General features: G+C 43.1%; 1 protein-coding gene across 1 annotated transcript; it reads left to right on the top strand.

Moving 5' to 3' along the window:
• The first annotated feature begins 803 nt into the window (after positions 1-803).
• PDK4 (pyruvate dehydrogenase kinase 4) lies at positions 804-10,952 on the top strand. Its single transcript, XM_082283921.1, has 11 exons — positions 804-1,064; positions 1,947-2,088; positions 3,105-3,176; positions 3,647-3,831; positions 4,261-4,350; positions 4,880-4,957; positions 5,592-5,668; positions 6,170-6,268; positions 6,574-6,684; positions 7,388-7,501; positions 8,451-10,952. Exons 1-11 carry the CDS (start codon positions 917-919, stop codon positions 8,592-8,594), a joined length of 1,260 nt encoding a protein of 419 aa, XP_082140047.1. The 5' UTR covers positions 804-916; the 3' UTR covers positions 8,595-10,952.
• Positions 10,953-19,333: the final 8,381 nt, after the last annotated feature.

Raw genomic sequence — 19,333 nt, 5'->3', positions numbered from 1 at the left:
AAAGGCCAGGCAGCACTGGAATTCCAAGCTCCTTCTCCAGCAAAGAGGAAAGTTGGATTTTCCCTGATCGACTGTGACAATGGAAGATGAGCTGTCCCTGAGAGCACTGTATCAGCCCCTTCTTAGGTCAGCTCTAGTGACAGTAAATAAAGGCCACATGCCGATCTGGGGCCAGTGCGTCACCAGCACAGCTGTCTTCGGGTATCTGGTCACTATTAACCAAGGTCACAGCCATGGCCTACATGGAGGCACCCTCACCCTGGGATCTCATTTTGCTCCTTTTGCATTCCATGCAGCGTCTGCGCCGACCCTGGAGTTACCCTATCAGTACGAGCACCGCCAGCACCCCCGGTATGAGTGCGAGAACACAGCTTCCTCCGGACGCCATCGCGCCCCTCACGCCGTGTCAGCGCCCCCCGCTCCCCCCGCAGCCCGGGCGCCCACTGGGTGTCTGTGCACAGCCTGTGCACGGCCCGCACACGGCCGGACCCCCCCGCAGCCCGTGAGGGGCGGGAGCAACGCGGCGCCTCGGAGCCGGGCACGACCACCCCCCGGCCTCGCCCGGCCCCTGCCCGGTACACAAGGTCACCGCGGGCGGTGCAGGAGCAGCACCCGCCGCTCCGCGTGCCCCAGCCCCGCAGCTGTCCCCCGGCCCGACACCCCTGACACTTCGCCGGGCCGCTGGCGAGCCGCCCGCTGGCCCGAGCCCCCGGGCAAGGGGAACCCCGCCAGCGCTGTCACGAGGCGGCCGGCGGGGCGCGGCCTGCCGGAGCCCCGCCCCGCTGAGATTGTAAATAGAGGCGCCACGTGAAGCCGCCCGCCACAGGCGAGGGGATAGCGACAGTCCCGGAGCCACCGGATCACCCGCTCACCCACCCAATCGCTTACGTGCCACGCACCCGCCGCCCCGGGAGCGATGAAAGCCGCCCGGATAACCCTGCGCAGCGCCGCCCCACTGGCAGGGGCCAGTGCCGGCAGCAGCAGCGGCCGGTTGCCGCAGGAGGTGGAGCAGTTTTCCCGCTTCTCCCCGTCCCCGCTCTCCATCAAGCAGTTGCTGGACTTTGGTGAGAGTGGGGAGGAACAGGAGGAGGTCGGGGCCGGGGGACAGCCCAAGCCCGGGGCTCGGAGGCTCGTTTCTCCGCGGAGGGGCGAGCCCGGGGGCTGCCGCGGAAGGGGGTGCGGGAGCGGTGCTGTGCCGGACAGAGGAGGCGGCGATCCCCGCCCCGACGGGTCCGCGCTCGGCCAGCGCTGAAGTCGCTGATGACCCCCGGCTCGGCTGCCCAGCGCCAGGGCGGAGGAGGGGAGCTGCCCCTGCCTGGTATTCCCAGCCCCGCTGGGAATCTGCCGATGCCGGGGTGGTGGCGGCGGCGGGGAGGTCGCCTAGGGTGGGCACCCCCGGCCGCAGTTACCCCCCGGCCAGATGCCAGGCGCTGGAGACGTCTGAGTGCCGTCATCAGAGCTGAAGATGCGCTACAGCGCTGTTTCTGGGGTGTTCGTAGGGTGCGGGCTCTGAGAGGTCCATGGGCTGCGGGGCGTGTTCGTGCTCCGCGCACATCGGGGCGGGAGGAGCCATCAGGCGGAGTGAACGCGCTGTTCCCTGATGCCATTAGCGCTTTGGCAGCTCTGGCGGCCGTGCGCGCATGATGCTGCCAGACGTCACCCCGAAGAACCTCCTGTTTACAGAGGCTGGAGTACTTCTTAGGGGATTGCAATTAAGTCTCATGCTAAGTGGGAACTGTACAAGTATCCCGTCCAAGAGCACGCTGTGTCTTACTGTCATGTAAACAGCGTTCAGCACAAACATGTATGTACACTTAGATGACCTGGCCAGTAAAAGCCTCATGATTGCAGACGGATAGAGTCCTGAAGTTCGTGGAAAGTCAGCAATCTGTAGTTACACCTTGAAACTTTCTTAAACAAAAACTTTATTTTGGATTTATTCATAGGCTCGACTAATGGATGTGAGAGAACTTCTTTCTCATTTCTGCGACAAGAGCTTCCTGTGAGGTTTGCAAACATCCTGAAAGAAATCGATCTTCTTCCTGATAAATTACTAGGCACTCCATCAGTAAAATTAGTAAAAAGCTGGTGAGTATGAACTGCATGAATTCAGCATGCAAATTAACATAGCTTTGAGAACTTTGTTGTTACAGACTTTTTTGAATAGTAGAAAGCATACATACAGTAGAAATGCAGTTCCTTCCTCAAAGCTGAATTGCAAGCTGTTACACACTGTCCTTTTCTAGCACACTAAAATTAAATTGAAAACCAATGGTTATATTGTCATCTTTAAATTAGTGTGTTGGGGGGGGAGTTCACAGTTTGAAATAGCTAATAGAGCAAATCTCACTTTTTACTCTTCAAGAAGGGGGAAAAGAAAACATTTTCCCCATGGCATTACAGACCCTTAGACCCAAACAAAATGGGAAAGTAGGCTATGTACCTGTTTTGATCTGTCACTGATGCAGTTACTAACAGAGCTTCTGTCCCAAAGTATATTGCCTTAACACGTGCAACGAGTGTTTGAAATTCAATTAACATAATCTCTGCAGTTGATACAGTGGTTGAATCTGATTTAACCTTGTTTACTGGCACAGTTGCAGCATTTGCCAGGATGGCTGACATAAAGAGTAGAAGTATTAGAGTGAGATCTAGAAACTGTTCTTAATATAGCCAACAGTTGTGCCTTTGCCATGTGCGTCAAGACTGTCAGGTGTTAGTGCAAGAGGCTTAGCTTCCGCCAATGCTGATCAGATTTGGAAAAATTTTGCTTAAGTGTCTTACTGATTGTCATTGTCATTTGGATCTTCTTTTGAAATACTCTGTACTTGAGAGTTATAAGGGGATCCTACATACCTTAAGCGAGGGTTTAGGTTCCTCTTTGGTGGCAGGCACAAAAAAAGACTTAAAACTTCTGGGGTTCAGGCAGTCGAGAAGTGTTAATCTGTCATCCCATTGCTGGTTGTAACTTTGATATTTCAGAGATACTTAAAACTAGCTGAGTTGTTAGGACTAATGATGTGCACAAGACAAAGTATTTTTCAAGTTGATAGATTAATAAAAATCAATTAATAGCATATATTTCTTGTGTTCTTTTTCAATAGGTACATCCAAAGCCTAAAGGAGCTGGTTGAGTTCAATCAGAAAAGCCCAGATGACCAAAAAGTCTTATCTGAGTAAGCTTTTAATTTGTTTTTTGGAACTTTTTAGTTCACATTCTACTTTTCACAATGTATTTACTTTAGACTGACAGCCATCATGAGCTGAATTTGATAATCTAGCAGAAGAGCTGAACATAGAACAAGCTGGTCTGTTGTCCCTCGAACTGTCATGACAGAGAAATACTAAAAAAAATTATCTGTGAAGTCACATCTCTGCTTCTTTCCAAGATGTTCTGCTCAAATAAATGATTAAACGGGCAGTGAATTTGATATGGCTCATTATACCTTCTGTTTTAAAAATGCCAAACTCTTCTGGGTTAAGTTAGTGAGGAATTACTTTTAAAAGAGTGAAAGAAACAGACTGTATTTTAACAGGCTGTTAAGCACTTAGCTGTGCTGGTGCTGGATTAAATAATTACATTATACAAAGCTTGCATCTGTGTAATCTGAGAATAATGTTCTAAAAAGATCTCTTTTTGACCTAGCTTTATAGATACTCTGATTAGAGTCCGAAACAGACATCATGATGTGGTTCCTACAATGGCACAAGGAATAATTGAATACAAAGACACTTTCAAAGCAGATCCTGTCACCAATCATAACATCCAATATTTTTTGGATCGTTTTTACATGAGCCGTATTTCCACCCGGATGCTAATGAACCAACACAGTAAGTAGAAATTTTTGCTTGAGAAAAAACTTAAACCTAATGAGTAACATGTTCATGTCAGCACTTCTGAAAATTGATGGAGAACTGCTTCACATGATTTTGTGTGACACTGAAAAGTTAGAAATGGAAACTATCACTTAAGAGAGTAATGGAAAAACTTGTTTTCTAGACTACAGAATAATTGAAGTAACTCTTTTGTGGAATATGTAGGGATATCATCAATGTCTGAAAAACCTTTAGATGTGAACTACAGAGAAGCCAACATAGTTTGCTGACATTATATAGCATTTTAACTCATAAAAGGCATAAATAACATTCAATATTTTATGTGATTATATGTTGTGATTTCACTGTATTAGTCTCAATTTTTAGGCTTTTGCATAATACAGTATTTGTGATTAAATACTGTATTGTTCTCATCTCAAACAGCTCTTCTTTTTGATGATAAGTCTGGCTCGGGGCACCCAAGGCACATTGGAAGTATTGATCCTTGCTGTGATGTTGCTGAAGTAGTGAATGGTGCGTATTCTCAGAGCTTTAATGTTTGTCTTCCTGATCAGTATCTATATCTGATTGCAAGCAGTTTGGGTACCAACTTCTGTTGTAGAGGATGCTGACTGGCTTTAATTGAAATAGGTGAAAGCAGTCTTACCAAGGCACGAGCTTTTAGAGGACGGAATTTAAAATACAAAGTAGCAGCAAAAAACCATGTTGGAGTAAGTCCTAGCAAGTGACAGATGAGGTAGGAGTTGAAGTTGTCTGAGGTGTTGAGATTGGTTTTACCTACAGGTAGATAACAGATGCACAATTATCAAAGTGTACAAAGATTTGCTCATGCTGCTATAATTGCCCCTTGTTCTCAATTTATAGTGCACACAGTGGATGCAAAGTTATCATTCCCTTGACACACATTCGCTTGTCTATGTTTTAGACTCTCTAACACCTTAGCAGCTATGCAGTTAAAAGCTGTATTCTGCCATGCATTAAAATGAATTTCTACATTGCTTGATATTATACTTTATATCATTTATTTAAATAATTATTTCAGATGCTTATGAAAGTTCCAAGATGTTGTGTGACCAGTATTACTTAACATCTCCAGAACTGAAACTTACTCAAGTGAATGGTAAGATGAGAGCTTCCTATTGATAGCCAAACTGCTGCTTTTACTGACTCAAAAGGCTCCCAGTTCTGTAACCTTAATGCACATACTAGTTAATCTGACTTGGGCTAGTTCCTCTTCATTTTCTAGTAGAGGCACCTCATTTAACCTCCTGTGTTAGAACTCAAATGTCAATGTATCTTAAACACTAAATTTTTGAGGTACCATTTATGAATTTGAGAAAAGTCAGACAAACCTGGACTTAAAGTAACATGAGAAGTTGCTACAGAGGAGCTCTGTATCTGGGGTGAGGAAGTGAGGCTGCTGAAATGCTGGGTCTGGTCTGAGCTGCCTGCATGTGTCTGATGTCAGCAGTCTGCTTAATTATTAAAATCCTTTATTTTTAAAGGGGAATTAATACTTGATTTTTTTACTTGTTTATTTGAAAAGAAGCTGTTACAAAGCAAGTGGCAATTGCAATCTAAACACTGTTAAGAATGCATAAAGCTGTTTGCCAATTTTGGAGAGAGGAAAACCAAAAATTAAACTTGATTTATTTTTTTGTTTGTTTTGGCAACTTGCTCATTGTAAAATTTGGATACAATATAGGAAAATGTCATCACCCTTTTAAATCTTTTGTATTTTTCCTTTCCTCTAGGAAAAGCTCCAGGAGAGCCAATTACCATTGTATATGTTCCATCTCATCTTTTTCACATGCTTTTTGAGCTCTTTAAGGTATGTCAGTGTAAACTGAGAGAGTTAAGTGGGCTGTGGGGTTGTGACCACCACTAGCCTTCTACTTTTAGAGATTACATCTGCAGATTTGCCTGGTGCCTTTTCTGTGGATTGGACAGTGTATTTAGGAGTAGTGAATGGGCCAAACTTCAGTGCTGCCAACATGAGATGCAGAAATCTGGAAGCCTTTAGCAACTGCTGAACTTTGCTCTTCTCCAGAAACCTGTTGACTTTAAGGGAGTTATGTTATTTAATTTACAGTGCCTGAGTTATGTTGGGCAAGAAGTTGTAATCTTTCACTCCGAAGAGTCTTGGCTATGCTTAGATATACTTCTAGGTGTGAGACCTCCTCTGTTCCCATTATGCCAAAATGATAAGTGTGTCCCTTGGAAACTAGGCACTGATAGGAATAGAGGGTAATTTTGCCTCTATGTACAATGAGCGTGGTTTGAAGTGCGTGGATTCAACAATCTCTGATCATGGTAACCTTCTTTTCCACAGAATTCAATGAGAGCAACTGTTGAATTCCAAGAAAACAGTCCTACCCTTTCTCCGATTGAAGTGACAGTTGTTCTAGGGAAAGAAGACCTGGCAATCAAGGTATTTTACTGGCCTACTACAGTATGGACTTAATGTAATCTTTGTTATTATACATGCTTAGCTGATTCTATTAAAAGATCTTCTGGCCTCTGAGAAAAGATCAAAGATACTGTGTATGAGCACATGAGCATTCTCGATGATACGAGCCTCCACGTAGCACAATTATCTAATTGGAAAATAATATGCTGCAAAACAAATGTTTGCATTTATGACTGTTGGAAAGGTGTGTTCAAATAGCAGCATTTTAAATACCATTCTTATGGTATTACCATGCTTGTTGTTAACTTCATTCTCTCTTAAATCAGATCTCAGACCGAGGAGGTGGTGTTCCAGTAAGGAAAATTGAGCAGCTGTTCAGCTACATGTATTCCACCGCACCAAGGCCAAGTATGGATGATGGTCGAAATACCCCTCTTGTAAGATACTTTCAATACTTATGTTACAATTAGGTTGTTGTAAGTGTTGCTGTGTTAATAATGAAGCACTGTGTCCACCCTGCTGCTTTGTGGGATGTGCAAAGATTACCGAGCCCCATAAATATGAATTTACACTTTCTGAAACAAAGTTTTGATATTTAGCTTAGTGGACAAAAATATGCTTTTAAAGGGAAAAACGAAGAAGAGCATTGCAACCTGAATCTAACCCCCCTTTTTTTTTTCTTCTTACATTCCAATGACACTAATTTACTTTGTCTTCACTCTCCACTCAGTCCTTAAACTTACTGTAAATCACACTGTCTTTCTGGAGGCAAGCACAACTAGAACAGGCTTTTAGACTGTTATTAATCTCCCAGTAGCAAGCTCCTTTTACTAATCAAGCTGTACTAGCAAAAACAAGGGAGGGAAAAATACTGAAATGTAATCTGTAAAAGTGGGACATGAATATAGACCCTTCCACTTCCATGGAGATCTTTTTTCTTGTGGTTTTGGGTTTTTTAATGGTCAGTTTCAGCATTCTCTATGAAACAGAGTAGAGATTTATGTTTTCTTCTACCAGAAGAGGAAGTGCAAAGGATTTTTTAACAGCTTAAAAATCTCTGAAGACTTTCCAGATATTTAACTTTAAGCCATAAGAGCTAGTAAAAAAATTGATTATTTTTATATTGTACTTTATTTTTAGGCTGGCTTTGGGTATGGCTTGCCAATTTCTCGTCTGTATGCTAAATACTTTCAAGGAGATCTAAATCTTTACTCCATATGTGGTTATGGAACAGATGCTATCATCTACTTGAAGGTATGTATTTAAATTTAGTTAAATAAGAGATAACTACCATTAATGCAGTGGGTTTACTCATTACCATTTTAAGGTAAACAAATTCTCTGCTCATGAGTAGCTCTTGTTTTTTCTTGAGAAGTTACAGATTTAGTAACTGGTATTAAAAAAGTCACTTGGCTTTAACTAGTTTACTTGAAAAACTACTAGTGAGAGCCTTGTTGGTTTTCAGCTTGTTTTAAGATGTTATCTCCTTGTTCATGGAATACAAAGTACTTGAAGAGAGTGCAGTAAAGGTGTGAGCAACAGATCTAGTTTGTTTACTCTGAGAACTAGAAAATCCATGTAAACTAAATCCTTAAGGAGTCAAGGTGCTATTCAACATCTGCCTTAGAGCAAGCTGTGGGATCCAGATACCAGTAATTTTGAACACTGGGCATATAACATGCACTGCTGTTTCTGTAAGAAACCTGCAAACAGCACTACATATTCTTTTCTACTTTCTTCACTTAATCATGGGAAAAACTTGCTTTGAATTTCTTTCTGAAATTCTTTCTGAAAACACTGAAGCACAATCAGAGCAGAAGTACAAAAGGAAGAGGCAGTTCAGCTATATATATATATATATATAACATTTCTATTAAAATTTTTTCTCTGGAATTTTGCAAATGAAGGTCCTTTTCCATGCATTCCTGGACTATCTTGAAATCATGTGGGAGGGTACTGCTTAAGGCCTATTAAAAATGCATAAATAGGATGTGATGTTACTGCATTTGTCCTGCCAAATTATCCAAAGCAGTCATAGATACTGAAGCACCTAAACTACTGCATCTATTGTAGAAACACTTGTGTGAATAACTTCATTTTGTAGTGTCACTGGCTTAACACTTTAGGCATACTGAATGAATTTTTGCTAAGTGGCGTTATTGAGAGATAGAAACCAAGCAACTTGTTCCTTCTTGACTTTTAGGCCTTATCAACAGAATCAGTAGAAAAACTCCCAGTTTTTAACAAATCAGCTTCCAAGCATTACCAGGCTACCTCAGAAGCAGATGACTGGTGTGTCCCAAGTAAAGACCCAAAGAATGTGGCAAAACAGAGTGCAGCTTTCTGAAGAGAAGTTGGTATCCAGACACCCAAAGGGATCAAGCTGGCTTCAAGAGCAGCGTCTGGAAGTACTAATCTACCTCCAAACAAGCAAGTTTCAGAACTGGCAGAGGAGAAAGAAGATAAGAATATTATAAACCTAGGCTGTATGTGCTGGATCTGAAACCTTGCTGTGGACTTCAGGATGAGGAAAATAGGAGCACATATGTCTTTAAAGAAGAGCTGTGTATAGAGGAAAATCAGGCCATTTTTTTACTATGATCAAAGACTTGGTGTGGTAGAGGTGTGCAATTTTCAAATCCTGTTTAATGCTTGAATTCTGAATACTGATAAACATGAGTTATGTTGATGCATATTTTTCTGTTAGAATAGTTATCAGCAGTTTATCTTATTACAGAACTTCTCAGGTAGATAGATAACATCTGTACTTTAAAGCTGTATTTATAACATTTGGAAAAGATTCACTTAACATGGCAGTCTTGTAGCAAGATGCAAACAGCATTCAAATTCAGCCTGACTGGAAGGGAGGGAGCCCTGGGAGGTATGGAGAAAGTGTTTTCCCTATATAAAAAAGTCCCATTTAAAGAAAAAAGGTATTCCAGGAATAATTCTTCTGCGATGCCTTGCCCTGTGAGTCACGTTGCTAGATATTTTATGTTAAGCTGTTCATGGGAAATCAGTCAAGTAAGGCTTCTATGCATAAGGTAATGAAGAAGAAAATCAGGGTATTTTTAAAAGCTACTGGAAAGAAATGGAAATATAAACAGCTCTAATGTTAGGGTACATCTAGCCTACATCCCTGTATTCTGGAGAATGTGTGCCAAGTAAGTCAGTTAGGATTTTCCAAGAACTGAAGTCAGATGTGCAAGTTGAACAGAAAGGTTTTGGTGATGTGTATTGTATAAGCATGTTGTGAAAAACAGCATGTTTAAAACACAGTCTTGTGGTTTGTTTCTGTTGTGCTGTTAGGAGGTTAGTGGCTCAGTACACTAAACCAAAATCTGCCAATTGTATTTTCCAAATTTGTATCAGACCACAGCAGCTCAAAGAGGTACATGGGGAATCTGTAATCTGAAAGCTGTGGTGAGCACTGAAGGTCTGTTGGAAAGGTTTTCAGGAGTGGTGTTGGAACTATAAAAATTTATTCTAAGAACTGTTCATTACAATGGAAATGGCTTAGGAAATGTTTCAAAATATAAGCAGCACTGAAAACTACAGAACAGCTTTTATGAACAGAAAAGTAGGGGGAATTCCCACAGGAACAGAGCCAGTGGGAGAGAGTTGTTCTGAAAATATTCCATTCTCAATAAGCTTCTTCCTTGCCCATCTTTGTGTGTTTTCACTTTTGTAAGCAAGGTAAACTTAACAGATGCTAGACTATTGGACATTGCCAAGCTGGCCAGTCAGAAGTTCATCAGGGCTGTATAATATTACTTGAATTTTTTACCTAATTATCATATTATCTTACATGATCCTGTGCAAGAAGTTGCAAATACAGCAAAGCATCCTGCTCAGTATGATAGTTTTCTATTAGAGATTTCTATTTGTTGGATGGAAAATCACTTCATATTCCACTGTGAATCTAAAATGGTTTTTAATAGGAAACTACCTTTGTGTTCTAGAAGTCCTGTTGAGCTTTGTTTCTCATTGAAAATAAAATAGAATTTTGATATGCCTCATTTATTTTAAAAACTAATTTTAGATGTATGAATGATAACTGCTGAGTATGATGACTTTAGTACTGCATCTGGGCTGTTTTTATCCTGGTGAATGAGGTGCAGTCACCAAAGGTCACCAGATCATGCATCTGGGCTCAGCTCAGTGAATGAAATGACTAATAAAAAGGAAATATCTTTGTCTAGAATGTACAGGTGTGAAAAAGCTGGTCTCACTGTCATAAAATAATTGAGTATTTGTTGATTTTTGTATTGAATACAAGGTCACAAACACATACCTAGGTAGTCATTATTGTCAAGCAAACACAATTTATACCTTTCTGCCTGCACCCAGTAATGCTTGAACCTGAGTTGTGATCTGATGGTACATCTGTAACACAGCTGCAGCTGCTCCAGTTAGGAGATGTAATTTCTGTTTCAAAGCAGCTGAGGATGGGTGATGGAAAATGTTTGTGATGCTGCTTGCAGAGAGAAGCTGTGGAATATTCATGATGCAGGCAGAGGTTTTGTAGCACTTAAGGAATCCACTTGAAATCTCTGTAGTATTACAAACTATGTCTATCTACCTAGACAATACAGCACCTTTTCCAGCATTCACTGACTTTATTCTGGAAGTAGAGCTGTAGTTTTAAGTCTTTTACTTGGATGTAGATGTTGAAATAGTTTTATAATAAAATCTTTTAAATGGTTGTCTGTATCTTTGGTTTTTTAAGAAGTCTAGTGCAAGCAAGGGCTTTTTATTTTAAGCCTTATGAAATGGAGTTGAGAAAAACAACACTCATACCGTGTCAGGTACAGCAGGAGGAAGAAACACTGGAAGAATTATCTGCTTATGCTTAATGTTGCATTGGTTGAGAGGTTACATAGTACCTAAAATCAGTGCATTAGCTTATGTAGCTCCTTGCTCTTTATAATTAGGACAGTATTCATTTTGAGATGAGAATTGGGAATCTTCCATCAGAGTATGTTTTATGCTCTAAAATAGTTGTCTTTTGTTCAGTTTTAAAGAAAATTAAAATGGACTAAGAAAAAAATGTCCTTCACTGGGTCTATATCTAACAAAAAGGTTTTCCACAGACTAAATGGATGTCTGTCTTTCAGCTCTGAAGCAATGGGACAGCTGGCTTTTCATACCTGGTGTGTAAGAAAATGGTAGTAATCCTCTGGATCAGATGGTGTCATGATCCAACAGTCCTGTACAACGGGTGTTTTCGCAGACTTGTGTTTGCCTGGGGCCATCCTGCATCTCCCTTAATTTTAAGTACAGAGTAACTGTAAAAATACATGTAGATACTTTTCTTGAAAGAGGAAAGGTGAAAACCAGCTGTGTCTGGCAGCAAGCCTACAAGTGACAGCGTTGTGTACTGAATTTACCCTCCTTAGCCGTGCGGGTTTCACCTTCCTAAGGGTTTTTACTTGTAATGCCAGGGAAGCAGATCACATGGCATCCCTTTTTTGTATTTTGCAGTTACAGAAATTTACCACTCTGACATATACCAATATGCCAGGTGTGTTTGGAGAAACAACCCAGAACTTAAGTACACCAGGGACTTCAATAAACTACTACAGAAAACAGAAGGAAATCAACAACACAAACACCCATTGTGTTTTCCCATCATTTTAACTGTCCTGTAGTCTCTATAGACAGGACTTGCATGTCAGGTTTTTCCAAGCAGAAATACACATACATGCATTCTATACCTTGCCCGTGGCAGGCTTGAGAGCAGGGATGCTGAAATGCAGCAGGATAGACCCAAGCTGCTGTCTGTGCAGCCCCCTGTTGAGCACATGGCCCCAGCAGATCCAGGTCTCTCTGCAGCATGCTGTGCACAGACCATCAGTCCCAGCCAAGCCCCCACAGTCTGGCAGACAAAAGGTGGGTCTTTTTTCCTTCCCCTGCACAAGCCCAGTGGGTAAGAGAGGCCATGCACCAGCTCCTGGTTGCAGTGTGGGGCTGGCTTGCTGCTGGCACGTCAGGGGGGCACTGACATCAGCACGTTTACCCACGGCTGAAGAGTGTTCTGGTTTCACAGGAGATAAGCAGGTGTTGCACTTTCGCCCTTTGCCCCCGATCAGGACCTTACACAGCCAGCTTCCTGGTGTCAACAGAAACCACACCAAAGCACCCTGTGTTTTCTCTTCCAGACCATTAGCTAAAAAGTGTACACTGATTACTGGTTAGTGTTACTTGTGCCTTGGGCACACATCCAGATAAATCTCCCTGGAGCCTTGATACAGAGTTGTTCATTATCATCATTTCTTACCCTATCCCTTAACCAAGTTTTTAAATCTACCAGACTTTGCCCTTAACATGCAATAATGTCCTTCCCAAAGCAGTATTACAAAACAAGCTTTGCTACCTTTGATAAGAAACACTACTGGACTGGAAAAACTGTTGGGTGTTTTTCTCCTTATAGTAGCAATGACAACTTGAGAGGATCAGGTATAACACCCAAGAATTTTCTGCCCTGATGTTCTTTAGCAGTTTTAGCAAATGGAAGGTAGGACATGGCAGTTTATGATCCCTCAGCTCAGGTAATTTTTGGGGGTGGGGATGGTGAAGAAGAAGGGGCACACTCCTCTGTTAACATCTTTGAGTTTGTATTTCCCAAGAACTGACAATGCAATTTTTAATGTCTGTGTCCTGACCCTGTATTACAGGCCCTAAGGTGGCTTTGCACATCTGTGCTGTCATGCACATTCAAGACAGAATGACTGACTCAGTACCTGGCGAGATGCTGCTACTCCTCACAGTCAGCAAAGAGAAAGGACATGTTGGTAGGCAGCTTCACAGTCAGTCCTGCTTCTCTCCACTCACCTCACAGGGAGGAAATGGCATAAATACCCATGGGCAGTCTTACTTCTTCCCTGCAATCTCGAATGTTGGGTGTCAAAGCTGGAACGCAGTCCTGGGTCTTCAGAATGTCCTGAGAACTCTTAATAATGTAAGATTTTTATATAAACAGAAAAATATATATGGGGTATCTGGAGCTGCTCCTCATCAACTCTTCTCAATATTCCTTCTGCAGCTATGAAAGAAAATCAAAGCAGAGTGCAACAAATTGGCCCATGTAGAATTAGCACAGATTTCCCTGTGTCACTCTCTTGCTTTGCAGTTCCTAAAAGGAAGGGGAAAGAAAGGAAAGGATCTCTCTGATTTCCTGCTGTGTGAGGGGCACAGCCTTGAGGAATGAGACTCACTGCCTTTCCTGGAGTCATGTCCAGTTTAAAATCCAGACAGAAGTGTGATGCAGGAAACACAGCAAGAGGAGTGACAATCAATCCCACTATCTTGAGCTGCCAAACGTTCTCTTGGAAGGTGACAGAGAGTTTCTAGTTTAGAACAGGCATGCTTTAAGTTACATTAATGTGGTACAGCCCTGTCTGCAAGGCTGAAATAAGAAAATCAAGTAATGTTTTCATTACCATTATAGGTTGGGCTTTCTGTACTTTGTCACATCACTGGACTGGGCCTGAAAGCTGAGAACCTTGGCATGGGATTCGGCACACCAAGTACTACACCTTATCATGGCACTGTGTACGTGTCTCTGTGTGTGTGTGCCAAGGTGTGAGTTACATATCTCAGCCGCCTCTCATGGCCAGTGTCAGTTTATCCAGAGGACTCCAGAAAGCTTCTTTGAAACAGACACTTACTTCTGGTGCTGGAATAGTGGTCCAGTGTCCACTGGCAGAGTTCAGCTGACTCTAATGGGACCCCAGACACTGGGGGTGCCTCTAGGCACCTGTGTCTAGATGGCTTCAGCTGTGAGCTGGCTCTCAGCTCATTCAGTTACCGATAAATAGACACCTGGTCCTATATGAGGAAGGCTGGAGTAGTCTTCCTGTCGTTCATCTGTCACTCTGGAAGACAGAGATCTTCCACAAGTCCTTTATCATGCCTGCCAGTCCCATGCAAATACCTTGTATAGACACTCCTGGCTTTCTAAAGTAGCAGTGAGTGTTTATGTTTAGGTAAATGACTCAAGTCCTCTTACTAGTTCTGCATGGTTGTGGGAAACTGGAAATAACAGAGCTCAAAATTATATCGCTGCTGTGTCATTGCTGGCCAGGGTGGATATATAATGGAAAATCTCAGACAATATTTATTCTGCAGCAAATGCCAGTGGGATATTGCAGATAAGCTGGCTGCTGGCACAAACCGTGTGAGCCTGGAGCTGCCTCTGTGCAGCTTGTCATCATTGACATTGCTGATCTGTCTGGGTTTGGGACTGGTCCTAGTGCCACATGATTGCAGGAGACAGCATGAGGCTCATCACTCTGCACCCCACAGGCAGCAGTGCTGTCAGACAGCTCTGAGCCATGCCTACCACTCCTGGGACAACCAAACACCAATTGCTGAGCAGACCTTTTGCAGAAACTTAGGAGCTAACTGTAGCTGATGCTGATTGTTAGGTGCCATGAGGCATACTGAGAAATCAGATGCATTGTAAGCTCCTTTTTGTAGTGCTTATTCCTTAGAATGGTTTTCTCTTCCTAGCAGCTTTACTGCCCACAACATTCTTGGCTGATTTTTAACAAATTAACTGGGAAATAGATTTGAATACCTGCCAGGGCTGCTTGTCATCTCCTCCAATCACCGTGGCATGCAGCAGAGGTAGTAACATGCATTGCAAATCCTATTGGTGACCCAGAGTCACTCCCCTGCTTACAAAGGGTATTACAGGTGGAATTCAACCTTCACACAGGGGTGGATCAGGTGGTTTGGACCACTCTCGGTGTTTATAGGTATGTGTCATTGCGCCAGAGACCGCAGGAAGCTGTTTGCTCAGGCATAAAACTATGTTTGTGTTGACACAGAAGCACTTGTTTCTGCTTAGTTAGGGGCTGTTATAAAACCTTCTGATCTCACAACTTTCCGTTGTTTCTAATCAGCTTTGCCTCCAGTTTTACATAAATACACAACGAAGAAATATTCATTTTCAAGCTCTGGCCAGGGACACCTGAAGTTTTCATTATTCATGTTATTCATGGAGATGCCCAGAAGTCTTCTTCTGGTACAAATTCCTTCATGTGCTTCTCCCCCATGGCCTGACCCTCTTGTTCCTGTGTTCTTCCTACTCTGGCTACTGATGCCTGGCTCTGCATGCTCTGAGCCTATCTTCTGCCAAAGGATGGGAACAGTCCTTTGGAGACATGTCACACTTCCGAAAGCTTTTGATGATTTTTCAAGGCCATTGGATGATCAATTCACTTGAGGGAAAAAAAATTGTAACACCTTCTGCATATTCCCAGGCTTCTGTCCTTTGAATGACAACGTTCATGTAAGAACAGCTGAAACAATGGCAAAATTATTCACGGGAGTGCCATAAATTGATGCAGACAGACCTTGGAAATTATATTACAGTACTGAGGGCTTCCTGAAAGAGATGTTACCATGCTTCTTCAATGAATTGTTCTTGCTTTTTCCTTTGCAGCAGAACGATATTCCTCACCTCTGAGTATTGATCTTTAGGGAGATGATGTGTCTTGACTTTAAGTCTGAACTATAATAGTCAAACAAAGTGGAGAAGAACTGGAGATCCTCCCAATTCTTCCCAGGAATAAACATATCCACTGCCTTAGGAAATGAGAGTTTTGGAGGGAAAAGGTCTACCCTTAACAGGGGGCTGTTTCAGAAGAGGGTGGTTTCTTTTCATATGAGCAGAAGAAGATTCCAGCAAAATTGTTGACAATGAAAGGGTAAAAGTAAATATTTTTCAGCATTTCTTTAAAGTATATTTATACTGGAAAGCTTGGGGGTTTTAAATACTGTAAACATTTCTAGAAGAATAACAGTATATTGCTGTAAATTATGGTAAACCTTCACTTATGGAAGTATTTTTTTATAATAGATTCAGAAGCAGTTATTCAGTTGTTCTTATTTTAATAGCGTATGAGTATGGAATACAGAATATAGGTGATGGATCAATGAGTTGTCTGTAAGCCTGTCTGAGAACTGCTGATGTAATTTACTGTTCTTTTCTGTAATGTTTCTAACATATGCTAACTCTTTTCCAACCAATAAAAGACCATAATATAATGTGGGAACAACATATTAAACAATGAAATGTGTGACAAGATTCCTGTTGACACCAGTGACTTGTGGACAAAGCCAAAGGGCTTTAAGCTGTTGATCTGTAAAGTGACACATACACCCCTAAAGGTCTCTACAAAACATGAAGCAAATTAATTTTTAACTCCTTCAGAGCACAAGACCAGACAAGAGATGGGCCTCATTGTGTTACCCACCGTGAGTTCTGCAAGATGACGCTCGTTGTGTGGGAGGAATTTAAAATCAAGAGCCATACCTAGGAGAGGAAGAGAAGTATATGACTGACATTTAGACCTTCAAGATATGTTGAATAGAAATGTGTATATGCACATATGGCCTATTTAAATGCACTGAACTGGCTGACAGCTCTTGCTTCAGCCCATCCTTCTCACTTAATGCAGTACAACCCTGGAGAAGCTTGAGATTCAAACACCCCACACTAGAGGGAAGTCAGCTCTCAGCCTTTCTGTTCAAGCCAGGTGATACGAAAAGCCCAGGTCCATACTGCAGGAGTCTGGGTGCAGAGACACCATTGTGTCTGAGGTATAAGCATGTCCCTGTTCCACAAAGTGGGCATCTTGTCCTTGCATCCCCGGCCACCAAGAGCCCCACTGAGATAAAGGGGTTTTGCCCCTGCCTGGAGACAGAAGGACAGAACTCTTTAACAGTACATGACAGTGACTGGCCACAGCTTGTGCTCATTTCACACAGCTGAGGCTTTTTAAAAAAAGGATTAAGAGTGTACAAACCCCAAACAATGTGAGGGTCTGCTTCAATACGGCTGGAAGATTATTCCAGCTGTTTGGGGCCGGGAACCTAAAAAAGTGAAGATTGCCTCCCATAGTTAGTTGAGCTCCAGACAGTTGGACATGGATAGCTTGGTTTAAACAGAGGGCAGACTAGTAGCTAGTGCTAAATAAAAGAATACAAAACAGCACTGTAAATAAGAAGTGAACAATTATAAACCTTAAAAATACCCTTCAGGAAACACATGGCTGCTGTTCTGCTGCTAGCTGCTGGATCTTTTGTTCTACTTACAGCTTTCCATCCTTTTATTTTCTTGATTTTTTTTTCTTATGAGGACAAACCCTGGCTGCAGATACAGCACAGCCTGCTCCGGCCAGGAGTGGAGGCCACAGGAAGCAGTGCTGCCTCTGGCCCCTGTTCTGGCAGCCTCCTGAGCCAAAGGCAGGGAACCCAGGGGGACAGTATGTTCCCTGCTGGCTGCACTGGAAGCTTCAAAACATGTTTATGTCGAGTCAGCAATAACTGCCCAAACCGGTCATGCACTGTTCTCTCTCCCTTTCCAGGCTGCTGGAAGGAGCTGCGTCAAAGTCCAAGCCCACATTTAAGTCTGTTACAGGCACTGCCTGCCCAGAGTCCCTCACCCGCCACTTCACCAATGCACCCAGGTCACCTGAAAGTGAAGGGCAGACAGGGCTGCCTCTCTGCCCCTCTCCCTGCTCCGTGTTGGAAAGGGCAGTCCTCCCTGTGCTCGAGCAAGTTCCAGCAACCGGGCAGAACTCAGTGCCATTTGATATCAAACCCTCCCACACTCGCAGCACAGCCAGGCAACAGCAGATAGTGTGTCCTGGTCAGCTGAAAAATGAGTCCTCTTCCTTGATCTTTTACAGGCAGGATGCGCCCCGTCAAAGGCTTAAAGGGACACCAAGTGCATAACTCAAGTACATCTCTAAAGCACAGAGGTGCTGTGTGGGGGGCCCTGCAAGAGGGGACCATGACAGCCATAGCACAGCATGTCAAGTACTTGGTGGAGTTTCAATCAGCTGGAAAGAAAAGCAGGAGAGAATTGGGTTACGGAGACCTCTGGCATCCAGCTCTCCACAGCTGTGTCAGGGTCTCTTGGATGCCTCCATCCAGGCTTGCTAATGCCACCTGTCTACCCGGGATGGGGTTGTATGTGCTCCTTTGTTAAGGTTCCCTGACGTGCAGGAGAAAATGTTTGGGTTTGCCTTAAACTTGCAGTCACTGCAGTGGAAAGCTGCTCTCCACAGAAGGGCTTCAGCCCACACTGGTGGCTTGTGAGTCCTTGGTACCAGGGACAGGCTTTTGGGTGTGCCTGAGGGGGAAGAGCACACAGGAACATTGTGACCAAAAGGAGTCTTCTGTTCATAATAACACTGTCAGCTTCAAGTACCACAAGTCATAGTTTGAAGCCCTCAAAATGCAGATTTGCTTTGTTAAGTAAACAATGTTTAATCCTCTTGTCTAACATTAGATTTCTTTTTTTGTTTTTCTAATTTGCTGTTGAACTTCACCTCCAAATGTGCATGGCAATTCTCCCAGGTTTATTGAGACACTTAGTATTCACCATGTGAAAATCTATAATATCAGTTCTAACGCCAGTTCTCCCCTTTCTCAGTTTTTCTTCCCAACACCGTGTAAATAGGCTGAGCTCTTACCTCTCCCCTGCACAGCTCCCTGCCACATCTGCCCATTTCCATCCACCAGGCTGAACTGTTTGGGCCAGGGGAGAGTGCAACCGCTGCTCCAGCAGCACAAAAAGAAACTGCCAGAGATAAATGGCTTTATGAACAGAGGCTTTGCTGATAGACTTCAGATCTTTAGAGCATCCTGGTGTCCTTAGAAGCCAAGGTCACTGGTTCGTATTTCCTCCCACACCACTGAAGGATGCAGAATTTGATTTCATAGTAAGCTGGCAGAACAAGGAGTCTCTGCCATGTTTCTGATTACAGGGTAGAAACCTCCCTGCTATGCTGGCAGGTGAAATGTGTGAGCACAGCTCAACTCAGCTGGTGCTTAGCAAGGCAAAGCACACTGCCAGCCCCACAAAATCCATCCAGCATTTGGGTTTCATCCACCCATCATAGGAGAGGGGCATTTGAGAGAAGATTTTATAACAGCAGACTGAGTAAATGAGTAATTCCTGTGGGTTAGGAAATCCAGATGTGGTCAATCATGGCATAAAACTGCAGAACCACAGGGGTGTAGAGGGGTAGTGGCTCTGCTGCCCTTGTTAGAAAAGGGAGTAGTGAA

Source organism: Coloeus monedula, assembly GCF_965178545.1.
Source record: "Coloeus monedula genome assembly, chromosome: 1".
In the NCBI taxonomy this organism is placed as follows: Eukaryota; Metazoa; Chordata; class Aves; order Passeriformes; family Corvidae; genus Coloeus; species Coloeus monedula.
This window is presented reverse-complemented; position numbering and strand designations above follow the sequence as displayed.

Coding starts and splice junctions, on each gene's coding strand:
- PDK4 (XM_082283921.1), top strand. CDS start 917: ATGAAAGCCGCCCGGATAACCCTGCGCAGCGCCGCCCCACTGGCAGGG. Junction 4,958..5,591: donor GAAACTTACTCAAGTGAATG/GTAAGATGAGAG, acceptor CCTTTCCTCTAG/GAAAAGCTCCAGGAGAGCCA. Junction 5,669..6,169: donor TGCTTTTTGAGCTCTTTAAG/GTATGTCAGTGT, acceptor TCTTTTCCACAG/AATTCAATGAGAGCAACTGT.